The sequence below is a fragment of the Euprymna scolopes genome, chromosome 1 (assembly GCF_053919585.1).
Source record: "Euprymna scolopes isolate OS-2025 chromosome 1, ASM5391958v1, whole genome shotgun sequence".
NCBI classification, from domain to species: Eukaryota; Metazoa; Mollusca; class Cephalopoda; order Sepiida; family Sepiolidae; genus Euprymna; species Euprymna scolopes.
The window spans coordinates 146250709-146265415 of record NC_136482.1 but is presented as its reverse complement, the minus strand read 5'-3'; the positions used below and the strand labels follow the sequence as shown (position 1 = coordinate 146265415).

Below are 14707 nucleotides of genomic sequence, written 5' to 3'. Positions count from 1 at the left end.
TGAACATCCAATCTTTTTCCATTTTCTTTGAACATCCAATCTTTTTCCATTTTCTTTGAACATCCAATCTTTTTCCATTTTCTTTGAACATCCAATCTTTTTCCATTTTCTTTGAACATCCAATCTTTTTCCATTCCATTTTCTTTGAACATCCAATCTTTTTCCATTCCATTTTCTTTGAACATCCAATCTTTTTCCATTCCATTTTCTTTGAACATCCAATCTTTTTCCATTCCATTTTCTTTGAACATCCAATCTTTTTCCATTCCATTTTCTTTGAACATCCAATCTTTTTCCATTCAATTTTCTTTGAACATCCAATCTTTTTCCATTCAATTTTCTTCGAACATCCAATCCTTTTCCATTTAAAAATTAAGTTCATCAAAACACCTTATGGTTTCGAAGAATATGAGTGCACAGGCAAAATTAACTTGATCATGAAGGGAAGTTTATTGCAAATCTGTTTTTTAACATAAATTACATGAATGTTTATTAAAATTTTCTTTTTCTTCCTTTTTTTATAATTAAAAAGGAAGCAATACTTCAAGGTGACACTATTACAGAAAGTACTTCTTGAAAGATGATATTGTTGGAAGGCTTCTCATCACAGTATAAATAAAACGCACAGGAAAGAAAACGGTGTATAAAAAAAACATAAGGAATTTTTTTTTAATCTACAAAATAATTAAATTTTTAACAGAAAAAATAAACAAGCAAAAAGGGGGAAAAAAAATTAGAAAATGGACAAACAAATTGAAAAGACAGAAGATAACAAAACAAAAAGTGAAAAGAAAATAAAGGAGAAAAGCAGAGAAAATAGAACAGAAGAGAGAAGGACAAGAAAAATAAAAACGAGAGAAAAGGAGAGAAACAAGAGAAAGGGAGAGAGAAAGAGATAAGAGAAAAAGAGAGTCAAATGAGAGAAAGACAAAAAAGGAGAAAGAGAAAAGAAAAGGAGAGAAAAGAAATTAAAAGAAAATCTCCCCTCATTTAAAGGATAAAAATCACAAAATAAAAAACAGCAGAATGCAAACTAAAAGCAACCAATTAAATATAAATTTTTATATAAATGCATCATTCATTTCGTAACGCTTTTCTATAAAGCAGAGACAAATATTTGTCGATGCCTACGATTAGAATTTATGAAAATTGCTTTAGAAAATATTCCGTTTTCACAATTAACAGCCCATGATTTTATTTAAATTTTAATTTTTAAAATAAATTTTTTTCCGTGTAAAGAAGAAAAAGAAAATTCTTCCATGGGGAGTTTATCGTTTTTTTATTTGTTTTTTTGTTTGTTCTGTTTTTTGTTTTTTTTTGCTATTAGTTTTTATATCTGACAACGCTAAAATTGACATTTCTTTTTCCTTTGGTCAAGAATTTTAAAAAGTTGCCAATTCCTGCAGGAGTCAGTTAACAAGCGAGGTACACGTGCAAAGAAGTCTCACCTTGAAGCAAGTATGGCAGCAAAATATTAAAAAAAAAAAAAAAAAAAAAAAAAAAAAAAAGTAATGAAGCAAATGTGTAACAATAGTTTTCTTTTGTTGTAATGGTGAGTGGTATCTGTATGATTATTTGTCCGTCAGGGTTAGGCTACGGTAGACCGTTTGTCCACAGTCCGATTGAAAAGACCATAGCGCAGACATACTGGTCATTGGTCAATTTTATTTACTTTGAGGGCATTGGTGTTGCTATCATGAGGCAAATCATTATCACACTGCGAAGGGGTTTTTCTTTCCTTTCTCTAACTTTGTTGTTGCTATTTTATGCAAATCTCCTCCTCTCAACTATCCCCTCTGATGAGGGATGGTAGAGACGAAAAGCCACTAAGGTGTGGCTCTTGAAAAAGTTTAGTGTTGAGAGGGAAGTGAATTTTTTTATTCTTCTCCTCCTTTTTTCTCCTTTACATCCTCTGCCTTTTCTGCCTCTCCTCTTGCTCCTCCTCTCACTTCGTCCTCCTCCACCTCTTCTCTTTCCTTCTCCATTCTCTTCTTCATCTTCTCCACCTTCACTGCTGCCATCTTCCTCTCTTTCTCCTCCCAGTGACATGACTAGAATGAACCCCCCAGACTTAGCACATCAAAGCAAATGTCACACACACGAACAGGCTTGCTGAGGTTGTACTTGACAATTGGCATGTCTTGCGTTGAGCATTTTGCACACAACAACCGACCACAATGGCGACTGAAAAATAAAAGAATATATAAAAAATAATTAAGTGGAAGAAAAATATCAAGTTATAATCATTCTTTTTAAATATCACTGAAAAGTGATCCCATTTAAATAGTACATTATTTTTATGTCAAAATTTTTATCACTTTATAATAAAATTTATACTCAAAGCAAGAATTATTTTTTTTTTTAATTTGCATACTGAACAAAATATTTAAGTAATTTACCATGATAAAACATTCTTTTCATCGGAAACCTTAAATCAAAAGTGTGATTAGAGAAAAATTTAAATTCTTGAAATGATTTCAGAATAAAGACATTAATGTCCAAGTTTTGTTTCCTCAGACTTTTCTTTCAAATGGTTTCTTTTAATTCGATCCTGGATATTTCATTCTTTGAATATTGTAACCAACCAAACTATATCTATTTTTGTAATGAATGATGAACATGGTTTCGATACAGCTATTTTTGGATCCTTATATAACCGGTGTGGTGTCCTGAGCTGCGTCCACAATGCTGCATGCCAAAATGTCGGCCTCTCAGAGTCCAGGACAAGCAATGACTTCTACATAGTGAGCAAGCTATGCTTCGCTGGATATGCCATACGAAGATAACAGAGTCAGCAACTCCGTTCTTTGCAGAAGACTCCAAATACCACCTTTGAATGAAGTACTATGTGAGAAGTGTCTCCACTAATTTGATCATGTAAAGTGCAATGGTGGATGGATAAACAAAGCCTGCATCATAGAACTATCAACGACTTGAAAGTTTGGCAACTTGATAAGAGAGAAACCATGGATCAAATTAAATGGTGAACAGACGTCTGAGCCACTATCAAAAGGCAACCCCATAGAAGCCATGGAAACTTGTCTATAACTGGATAGTCAATAAGGCAGTTATTTCCTCAATGCAATGAACCTCAATTTTTTATTTGTTTGTGGACTATTATTCTTATCTTCATAGTTATTGTTTCACAACGTTTCGGCCAACTATTCCTTTGGCCTTTTTAAGGTGGTTAACCGCAACGAGATAAGAATGCTGAGTTTCTTAACTGTATTCTCAGTAATTACTGACTTCCATAGTTGTCGTCTCGCCATGTTTTGGCCAACTAATCCTTTTAGGTAGGATTGAAACCACTATCTTCAGACAATGCTCACCTGGAACGATAGAGGTTTGCTCTTCAGGTTTCGTGGGGCAGTGGATAGATGCATTGAATCTCTACGATTCCAAATGAGCATTGTCTGAAGATAGTGGTTTTAATCCTACCCGAAGCCGGCCAGAGGATTAGTTAGCCAAAACATGGTGAGACGACGACAACTATGGAAGGCAGTAATTATTGAGGATACAGTTAAGAAACTCAGCATTCCTATCCCGTCACGGCTAACCACCTGAAGAAGGCCAGAGGAATAGTTGGCTGAAACGTCATGAAACAACAACTATGAAGATGAGGATAATAGTCCGCAAATAAATAAAATATACAAATTATTCACCTCAAACGATTTCAATAATAAAATAATGTTCAATATTTTTGTTTACACTTTTGATCTAAAAGATTCTGACGAGGAAAATTGGTTTCTACGGTAAACTACCTCGAGTTTTTGTTTAGTATGCATGTTTTGGTACTCATGCAGTATAAGGACTGTGTTATCATTAGGGCTATGACAACAGCATATTCTTTTCCTTGTTTTGATTTTCAGGTATATACCCATTGATATCTTACATGTTTTTATGTAGAGTGATGTGGTTTTCAGTGGATTAATTGTGTCTGTGTCAAATATATACTCGAGAGTTAAAACAATGAAAAGAGTATGCTGTTGTCATAGCCCTAGTTATCATCAGAATAATCCAGGCAGTTTACAGAAACTAGTATAAGTTGCCAAAAAATCGTCTTATGATTTTTTTTTTTTTTTTTTGCATAAATGCTGGCTAATTTTTTACATGTAAAATCTATTATTTCCATCAGTACAAAGCTAATTCAATGAAAAATTAATTGAAAAATGAAAACAATATTCTTGAATACTTAGTAGACAATTTTTATGAAACTTTTAGAAAATTCAAATAAAGAAAAAAAAAATAACATTGTAAGTTGCACAAATATTTTTTGAACAACAAACAATGATAGCAAACAAAATTTTTTACTTTATTTTTTTTCTTCTTTTATTATTTTTTTTGTTCAAATCAAGATAAATATTTAGATCTTTTTATTTTTATAATAAACCAATAATAGCAAACAATTTTTTTATTTAGGATTTTTTGGTATTTATGATAAAGTATTCAGCATTTTAGCATCTTCTGGAATTTTCCATAAATTCTGATGATAACATGGTCTTTATACTGCATAAGTGGCATATAATATATCCCAGGTTATGCTGGGATGTTGGAAATTGGGAGTTGCTTCGCAGGTTGTTTTAGTGCAAAAAGATGTCAGAGAGTTATGATTGGCATATGTCAAACACAGTAGCTAGGGTCAGCGGATCAGACCTGGGGTGTCATTCAATTTGTGTTAAAAAAAAAAAAAAAAATTAGAAAGAGATAGAGTATGAAAAAAAAAGAGAGGAAGATATCTTTTCATTCCCATGCAACGAGTCTAGCTTGCAGTTTTGGACGAAGCAGACGTCTCAGTTAGATGTGATGATGTGTCGAAGAAAAAGACGATGCAAGAAAGTTTAAGTCGCAATACTTTTCAGGTTGGCAACACAAATAGCTACTTTACTTACCAATGATGCTTCCGAGTTTTTATGCCAAATTTGACCCCACATTCTAAACAGGTTTCTCCATCACACCATGGCGGTTCCTTAGACAACATGTCTGCGAAACAAGAAAAAAAAAGAAAAACAATATTAATAAAATAAAAATACAAAATCATGCACCCTTGTATTTCCATATGGTTGTTTTATCAGTTAATTGGTCTGTCATGTTTAAGTTAGCATGGTTTATCACATTCCAGCATTTTTAAATCTGTCCAAGGTGTCTGTCACACTTAAGTTTTAAAAAAATTATATCTTCATGGCTAAACATGCAAATTAAATAGATTAATCTTAAGAATGAGTCCATTCTTGCATTAAGAACATAGATTAAAGAAAAACAAATTTTTAAAACCTGAGGATAAAAATCAGAATGTTTTTTTAAAAAACACTTCCTTGGCCTTTGGGTTAAGATCAAAGTGTGATATCTGTTCTGCCCTCGATTAGTAAAAATGGAATCATTCTAAATTGGGCCAAGCTTTATTTTATTCCCAATCCAAAGCAACCTTTTTCGGACTGGATTTTCCCTACATTAAAAACTGACCTCCGTGGCTAACTCTGCCCTTGTGGGAAGACAAGTAAATAGGAACATCAAAACAATTTATTAGAATCTAAACTTATGTACTAAAAAGTCGTTCTGTTTTACAACATATCAACATTAATAGTATCATTTGATGTCAAGGATTATTTTTTTTTACTTGAATATCAATACAATACCTATTATATAAGTCAAAGTGATAATATTCAAGAAACCCTCAAAATATTTTGTTTTGACTAAAGTGCTGATTATTTGAAACTTTATTACAACAAGCTTTGCAGTGGAATTATAGTTAGAAAAGTTTTAGAAAGTCCTTCTTTTTTTTTTTTCCACTTTTCTTATTGTCTTGGCTGGAGATGGAGCATCTTACCAGATGTCAAACATTCATCTGCTATTCTATACATTCCAACAGAGATCTTTTTTAAGATTTTACCTGTCCCTTTAAGTGCAATTATTTGTATCTCTCTTGCACTTGGTTCACTAAGTATATTTAACAGGTAGTTTTTTTAACTTCTTTTTCACAAGTCTAGTTGCTGCTATAATTACTGGAATAGACTTCATTTTCAAAATAAGCAAATAAACATCTTCAATATAACATAAAATATCTATGATAACTTTTCAATCAAGCCAATGACTTAAACACAATCATACAACTAGTTAATCACTTTTACTATTGTTAAGTAATAGATCGAACATAAGAAAGAAATATGTTAAATCATATTGTAGACACGTTTTACCGGAAGTGAAGGTCAGCTGATCGGATCTGCGGGAGTCACGTGATCCGGTTAGCTGGAGTCAGTGAGCTTTGGGTTTGAACGTAGAGAAGAACAGACGGCTTAACAGGTCATCCCTTCCCCTTCACTGGGGGGTGGGGGATGCTGACATGTGTAAAAATAAGAACCAAGCAAGCAAAGATATTCACTTTCCATTCTTCTGTGATCAACACCTGGAAGGTGAATAAACTATATAAAACCATTCATCGTCTTGGAGTGAATAAATATTCATCCAAAACAGGTTTCCAGTCTCCCCTCCAAGAACAAGATGAATTCCAGGTGGACAAGATCAACGACGCATAAAGTAAGGTATGTCCAAAATACATGTACCAAACACACACACACAACTGCTTATGAACAATTAGATATGAATATATCACAAATAGAACATTTAGACGATCACACAACAGTGCCCCCTTTATGATACAATACAACACTACTATAGAAATAACCAATACACACAATTATGTATACATACAACCAAAAGACAAATTATAAAAACAATGTCAATAACAGATAAAACTATACCTTATCTCCTACACAATGAAAAAAAAAAACTAACAAAGCAAAGCAAAAAATAAATAAACAGTAAATATATAAATACATAAACAGATTCAATTAAATCATTTTTCTCCCACCAAAACTACAACCTAAATAAAACACCTTAAATAAAAACAATATATATAAAAAGGTGATTGCAAAGATTAAAACTATTTGAAGTGGACAAAAAGACTCCTCAGATCCTTTTTTCACAAGTTAATACCAAAGCCAAGACAACAACTATTAAGAAAATCATGAAGAGAAAAGTCTGTTGTTTTTAATCAGACATGTTTTTATAACAATCTGCTGCCTAAATATATTTAGTAATGTGATTGAGCTTATTATATATCTAAATTACAACGAGCACTTTTTCTTTCCTGTATTTTAATTAAACTAGTAATTTCACTATTACATTAAAATACACTCAGCTCTTTAGACTATTGTTCTAATCTCCTTTAAATTATATATATATATATATATATATATACATACATAGTGTTTGTAAAGTGTTTTTGCACGTTATACCTCCTTCAGATATGCAAGTCAAAAAATTAAAAAAAATTAATTTGTACAGAATATTACAAATGAATAAGATACAATTATAATTTGTGCATTCATTCTTTTTTTCAAACTGTTATCCCCCTCTCCATAGTTGTTGCTTTTGTTTCACCATGTTTCGGCCAACCCCGCCTTTGGCTTTCTACAAACGTGTTGAAACAAAAACTATAAAAATGAGAATAAAAGTCCGTAAAAAAAAAAAAAAAAAAAAAAAAAATGAATTCATAAATAATTTGTCCCAGCCAAAGGGAAGTAACTCTATTCACAGAAAGAGAGAGAGGGAGATACAATGATGATACAAAGGAAGATAAAACTGTCGATACTGTCACCGTCTATGCACTTCTCTCTTTACTATGAATTTATATCAACTAATATGATTACTGTGTATATCAGGCATTTGTTGAGGTGGGGGATTATTTATATTTTACAAAAGTATTAAAATTATCAGACAAGTTCATGTGTCATGTTTGTTTCTTGATGGAGTTGATTTTTTCAAATTTATTAGTAGGATCTAGAAGGTACTCAACATTGATGAACTTAAACTCCTGTTCGCAGCCCCAAACCCCATATTACTATTTTTATTCTTTTTTTTTTCTTTTTTTTTTTTTATGTATTCATCATTAGCAATTTTCATGTGATAAATAAAATAAAAGGTATCTGTTTGTTTATAGACTAGAAAATCACATTCAAATCTGGTTTAAGAGCACAAATATTTGGTTTTTGTTCATAAACTTTAATTCTAGGCAGAAATTATTTTTAAATCACAATCAAACTTCATACAGATAATGTATCAGACATGTTTATGAATATCAGTCTTAATTTTAATAAATATACATGGAATAATTTTTTTATTATTAATTGAACATTTATCCAAAATCTATATATCTATAAAAGTGAAAGTGTCTGTCTGTTTGTCTACATTTTCCTACACAATAACTGTCAACTTTCAGTCTACAAACTCGAAATTTGATATACAGGGTAGTGAGATTTGGGAAAATCTTTATAATCAGTTTTCAGCCAGAAATTTGGCTGTTAAGGGGTCAAAGTTCAATGATTTGACCTTTGAGAACTCTACCAAACTCCTCCGACAATTTTGGGTCTAAACAGTTGAAGTTTTAGATATAGGTTCCTTGGACATAGATCTAACTTAATAACTTGATTTGAGCCCAAAACAATAAATGTTAAGGAGTCATAATAGGGGTCAAAGTTTTTAAAAATTTGACCTTTGCAGTCTCTACCAAATTACTAAAGACAATTTCTGGTCTAAACATTTGAAATTTTACATAAAGGGTATTTAGAGATAGGACAAACTTTTTAATTGGTTTGGGTCGAAAATTTGAGCTACAAATATATAAATCTATGTATGTATGTTTGCATGTCTTCCTAAAATTTTCGACGGAGGCGATGGATTTTCATAAGATCAGTATGATGTTGAAGCTCGACCCTTCAGACAACAATACAGAAAAATTGGCTAAAAACATTAATTTCTTCACTGTCAACTAGACACTTTTTTACAGGGAGGGGTTGCTTTTTTTGCCAATATTTTCGTAAGTTATCCCCTCTTTTCAATTGTCTAGCCTTAATTTAAACCTACGTCACTTCCGGTTTGGCGGTGGTCGTAACAGCGAAAACGTCACGTTTTTTTTCTCCTTCGTGGTATGAGTTCAAGCCTGCCTTCCTACTACCAGTTTTTTTGTTTTTGCTCAATACACACTTCCAAACACCCGGGCAATGCCGGGCACCCATGCTAGTAAAAAATAAAATAAAGCCAAGTAAAACATTTTTTTTTTACTTTGTAAGTTCTAAAAGCAAAAACAATGTAGATATATATATATATATTTTATTTAAAATCAAGTTAGTTTTGATTATTTTTTCACACATTGAAACATTATATTTGGGAGAGGTGTTAGTCTAGCGGCACTGATGAGTTGTGAAACAACGAAACAGGTCTGTATGTCGATGACTAAAATATATTTTATAAAGCTCCCCTCTTTGGTAGAGCACTCTCGTAAATTATCTTACTCGCTACTTAATTTAGCTGAAATAATGCGAAGCTTGCGGTTTGTTTACAAACTAACGTTTGAGCCCTCTACGAGTGGCGGACGGATGTTTATTTAAATAGACGTTCGGACAGTTTAATTTCGGCCACCGATTCCGTAGTCAGGGGGTAGGACTGCCGACTGTCATCACGACGGTTCTAGGTTCGATCCTCGGCTTGGGAGAGGTGTTAGTCTAGCGGCACTGATGAGTTGTGAAACAACGAAACAGGTCTGTATGTCGATGACTAAAATATATTTTATATATATATATATATATATATATATATATGTGTGTACACACATACTATTTTGGCTTCTAAAACTGACTAATTCAAATTTACACGTTTACATGAACAAACTATCTACAATTCATTTCACACACGTAACCATGATCACCCTAATTAAAATATAAATAATTAAAAGAAAAAGAAAGAAAAATCAGTGTTGAAAGACCATACAGACTTTATTTTTTTAATGACATTATGCCAGGTGGAAAGATAAGAATTTTTCTACACCTGAAGATAACATTATATCATATATTCATGTACAAAAAATGTGCTGTTTTGCTTCTATAGCTTACAAATTGTTTTTTTGCTAAGAAAATCAAATTTTATGACAAAACAAAATGTTATGTTTTAATCTGCCATGTTTAATAAGGGGACACAACTCAATAGGTACAGAATTAATCTTGCAATAGTTATAATTTCCTATTAAAATTGCTAAAAATCATAAAATTATTTTCTATAGAAAAAAACTATTTGATCAATTTACATGATTTTGGGAATATGACATCTTCGTTTCAATGATGAAGACATACAAATGAAGTAGTTTAGTTTTTTTAAAATAGGTTTAATTCTAAATATGAATCAAATATTTTATAAATATGGATAAGTAGAAAACATCTTTAATTGTAACTATACTTGAATTATTTTTCAAGTGTTTTTTAGATTTGATAACTGGTGACTTATTAGCAAAAAAATAAAAAGACATATTATAAATAGTATATATAAATTACTAGCTGGTAACCCAGCATTGCCTGGTTGTACAATACACTTAAACCTGATATTTTGATTTATGCAGATTGTGTATGTATTATTATAGAATTAATCCTCTATTGATTATCATATACTATAGGAAATAATTTGCCCAGTGAACTAATTCACAAAACAAAATTTTAAAAACAAAAACAATAATAATGATAATGTTGTTCATCAAATTTTGTCTGCGTTTGTTTATAATATTACGTCAACTGATATTTGTGCTTGACGATGAATGCCCTGGAAAAGTCACTTCTGATTAATGGTTAGTTTTAAAATATGCAATTGAATACCTCTTCTTTTATCGTAAATTGAACTCCTTAATAAGGATCAATTAAAATAAAATAGTGAAGTACACCCAGGTTTGAACAGTAGATCATTCGATCTGTAATCGAATGCTCTACCACTAAGCTATATCTCCAGATTATAATAAATGTTTTTTTTTTTCAGAAGAAATAATTTACTGAAATTTTATTATCTTCCTTGCCGGTGTAATGTAAAAATATTCCCTTGTAAAAATTATTCTCTTTTATCTATAAGAGAGAAAAGCTATTTTTAAGATTATTAGAGTTTTTTTGCTTTTTTGATACTTATCAGATGAATTTCTGTACAAAACATATCTAAGAACACTGCCAGACATATAAATTAGCTTTATGTGAAATTTGAAAAAGATAGACTCAGCCGTTTCGGAACCTATGAGGAAGGAACTTACACACAAAATGACTTTTATACAATAGTAGCGATAGAGATTACATTAAAGAAGATTTCTTAGGCCAGAGTCAAATGATTTTAAAATTTCAGGAATCAAAATCAAGTATTTCTGTTAATGACTCAACAGGTTTACTACATTCGTTTATAAAAAAAAAAAAGTAGTTCTTACCAAGTAAATTAAAGAGTAATTGCTTGGATGCCACTGTGGCATTGAAAATGCTGCAGCCGTGCTTGTTGGTCGCTCCAAGGCAGGCATTGGCTTTCACCAGTGCTCGACACAAAGTTCCATTTCCATTGATATACGCAAGCAACATGGCTAAAAGAAAAGAGAGAGAAATCAGAGTTCACATAAAACTGAAAAGGACACGTGTAAGACAAACTTCACACTCTGATTAGTTTCTAATAATAGATTGTAAGCAACCCTTGATGTTAGTCCTTCAAAACTATCAGGTGAAACTTAACAAGATGATGATGCAGCACAGCTTGCAGACCCTGGTTGTGGCAGCAGGACTCTAGGCTGGCCCACAAATCACAAGAGACCCAGGCTTGGCTTCAGAAGTAGTGCTATGACTTTATACCCTTTTCCACTGGCCCCACCCTCGTCCTCCCCGGACCTGAACCCACAGGACTATTTTGTTTGGTCATACATTGAGAACATCATCAACATGACCTTCCACAATACCAAAGTCAGTCTGATCTTGAGTATTCGCCAGGCTCCTATAGGCGCTTGTGGAAAAGGCATGCTCACAGTTCCAGACCCATATTAACGTGGTGATTGAGGCTGAAGGCGACACATTGAATAGATGTCAACTCTACGACATAATCAAGTTACCAGAATTGATTTTTTTCAATAAAAGTTTTAAAATAAAACTGTAGTATTGTTTTCTTAAAGGCAACACATCATTCCACCCTGTGCATCTAATGTATGAAAAAAGAAATCTCGCAAATTCACCAAAAAAAATCAGGGATTTTTTTTATTTACAGCATACAAATTGTATCTTGGTGGTAAGCTGAAGCAATTGTATGCTGCAAATAAAATTTTTTTTTTTTTTTTTTTAGGAATTTGTGAAAATTTTGTTTCCTTATATTTGATGTGGTTTACATAATATTAAAATATTTTATTACAGGTCTAGTTTTACACTATTGAGTTACTGGAAAAGCTTTGCTTTATGAAAAATTATTTTTGAACTATACATATATAGTAATTCGATATATCTGGTTTCATGGAGGCATGAGAAAGTATTTAACTATTATGGGTAAATATTTTCTCCATGCCAGGTTTTACAGTTTTAAATGAAAATTTAATTTTCTTGGGTTAATTGTACGAGTGTATATAAAATAATATGTAAAATGTAATAAATAACTATTTTCTTTGAATAATTTTTTTTTAAACTGAGCTCTCAAAAGAATAAAAAATTGGAAGTAAATTCAATGGATGAAAAATAACTCTTTGATTTCTCCTGCCACTGAAATTAACTAACACCACAGTGAGAATTACTGTTGATTATTGAGCAGTCCTTGCTTCATTATAAACTCATCCTCCTGATACCATTTCAGAGGGTATCGATTGTCTTTCCAGAGAAAAGACCTATGATAATCCCGTACAAGAATATTTCCAATGAATTGCGTAATGTCAAGAAAACTCACTCTCCCAACTTACAGAGGTCTAACTATTTACATGTGTTACATCGGGAGCTTTCCTTCTTCTAGATTAGTTGCCCTAATGAGGCTTGAGAGTTTAATCTATCTTTTTTTTTTTTTACTCATAGGAGGGGAAGAGATGACTTCATACATTTCATAAGTGCATTAGTGAAATTAACTCAATTACCCGATGGAACTTGGACTATTTTAAGCTTTGATAGTCCAAGTTCCTTTTGTTGTAGACTGAAGTGGTAACTTGTCAAAAGTTCATAAGTTACATGGCATCGAAACAAAAACTAAACTATCAATTAGCATATCAGGAGCAAGATAGAATTTACATGTGCCTAAATCAAAATGTAGATTCTATGAACAAAGCTTCTTTCTTAGAACTGTATGCCTGTAGAACTCTCTTCCATTTGCCTGCTTCCCAGCTGACTATAACTTGGTTGTCTTCAAGTTCAACATAAACAAATTATTGATGAACCGCCCCCCCTTAAGTAATCCATTTTACCAAATTTCTACTACTAACGATTGCTACGATATTATCCCATTGACTACTGTACACTCTATAACCCTTATCCTCGAGTGGCTTCTGGGCCTTGATAAGTGGTGCCTCCTATGTTTAAAAAAAAAACAAAAAAAAAAAAAAAACAAAGGGCAGCATGAAATGCAAGTGTTAAAACGTAACTAAATATAACCAGTAGTAGATTCTATATCTCCATTTCTCTCTGCCTGAATAATGTATCTGAAGTAATAAAAGAAATATGCATTTTGTTAACAAACGTCTTTACATCAGTTATTGATAAATTAACAAAAATCAAACTCCATAGAGAATCACTACCACACATGTCCTGATCCAGAGAGGAGAGTCAGCCAAGTAAGTTTTTCATATTTTAATCTGTGTCTCATCACTGTCTGGCAGAAGTGACTCAGTATGCAACGTCTTTATCAAAACTTCTTTGAATGTAATTCCATATTTACATATACTTTTGCTGTTTTTATTTTTTTTTTAAACCAAAACAAAGAGACACCAACCTGTGTTTCCTTCAAGATCTGGCTGATCAATAGGATAGTCAGGCATTGCCTCACGAAATAATTCAAAAATGGCTGCTGCATTATCTTTTCCGTACTGTGAAAGGACGTGCAAAGAATTTTGACCTCTGAAAAAAAAAAAAAAAAAAAAAAAAAAAAAAAAAAAAAAAAAAAAAAATGAAGAAAAATTGTCAGATGTTTACAATGTATTCATTTCTTAATCTTTGGATTATTATTAATTCAATTTTTAGGAGAGGATGGGTAGTTTGTTATGCAAGTTTAACTTAAAATAAGACAATACAACTTTAACAAAGGACAAATGGATTGATGCTATTTTGTAAAAGGTTTTGTTTTTCTTAATTGATTAAATACATTTGAAGACAGTGAATGCCAAAGGGGCTGCAAAAAGAATATGAAAAATATCAAATGTCTGCTAAGATCCATTACACACTAGATATAACTGCTAAGTAACAATCAGTTCTATGTGACAACCTTCTGAGTGTTGAAGGTTCAATCTTCAATATGGGCAATACTCTATCAACTATTTATGGTTTTGAATAAAGGTGTTAAATATAATTCTAAAAGAAAGACATTTATTTTATATTCCTACAATACATTGCTTCCATGATACATTACGTTACTTTTAGAGAGAGAGGCATCATTGCTCTCAGAAAACATTGCATTACTCTTGTCAAAAAAAAAAAAAATCATTATCTAAATAAAAAAATAAAAAAACTCCCAGAATTCATTATTTAAAAAAAAACATTATTCTTAAAAGGAAATTTTACAAAGAGGGATCCGAATTACTCTTTTAAGACATTAGTCCTATATAAAAAAAAATACTCCTTGGCATTAATAATCTTTGTTCTCAACATAATTGACCCTCAGCCATTGCCTTCTAGTATCTATTTAGGAAGAACAT

The 14707-nt window shown here is 31.7% G+C and overlaps 1 protein-coding gene across 1 annotated transcript in view; it reads right to left on the bottom strand.

Annotated features, from left to right (window-relative positions):
- Positions 1-1534: 1534 nt before the first annotated feature.
- Positions 1535-14707, bottom strand: part of LOC145276421 (ankyrin repeat and FYVE domain-containing protein 1-like) — a 105578-nt gene continuing 92405 nt past the window's right edge. Inside the window, exons 22-25 of the mRNA XM_080127740.1 lie at positions 13789-13913; positions 11282-11428; positions 4890-4980; positions 1535-2184 (exon numbers count right to left, since the gene is read on the bottom strand). Of these exons, the coding sequence (XP_079983866.1) occupies positions 2052-2184; positions 4890-4980; positions 11282-11428; positions 13789-13913 (496 nt within the window). The 3' untranslated portion in view covers positions 1535-2051. The remainder of the gene's footprint in view (positions 2185-4889; positions 4981-11281; positions 11429-13788; positions 13914-14707) is intronic.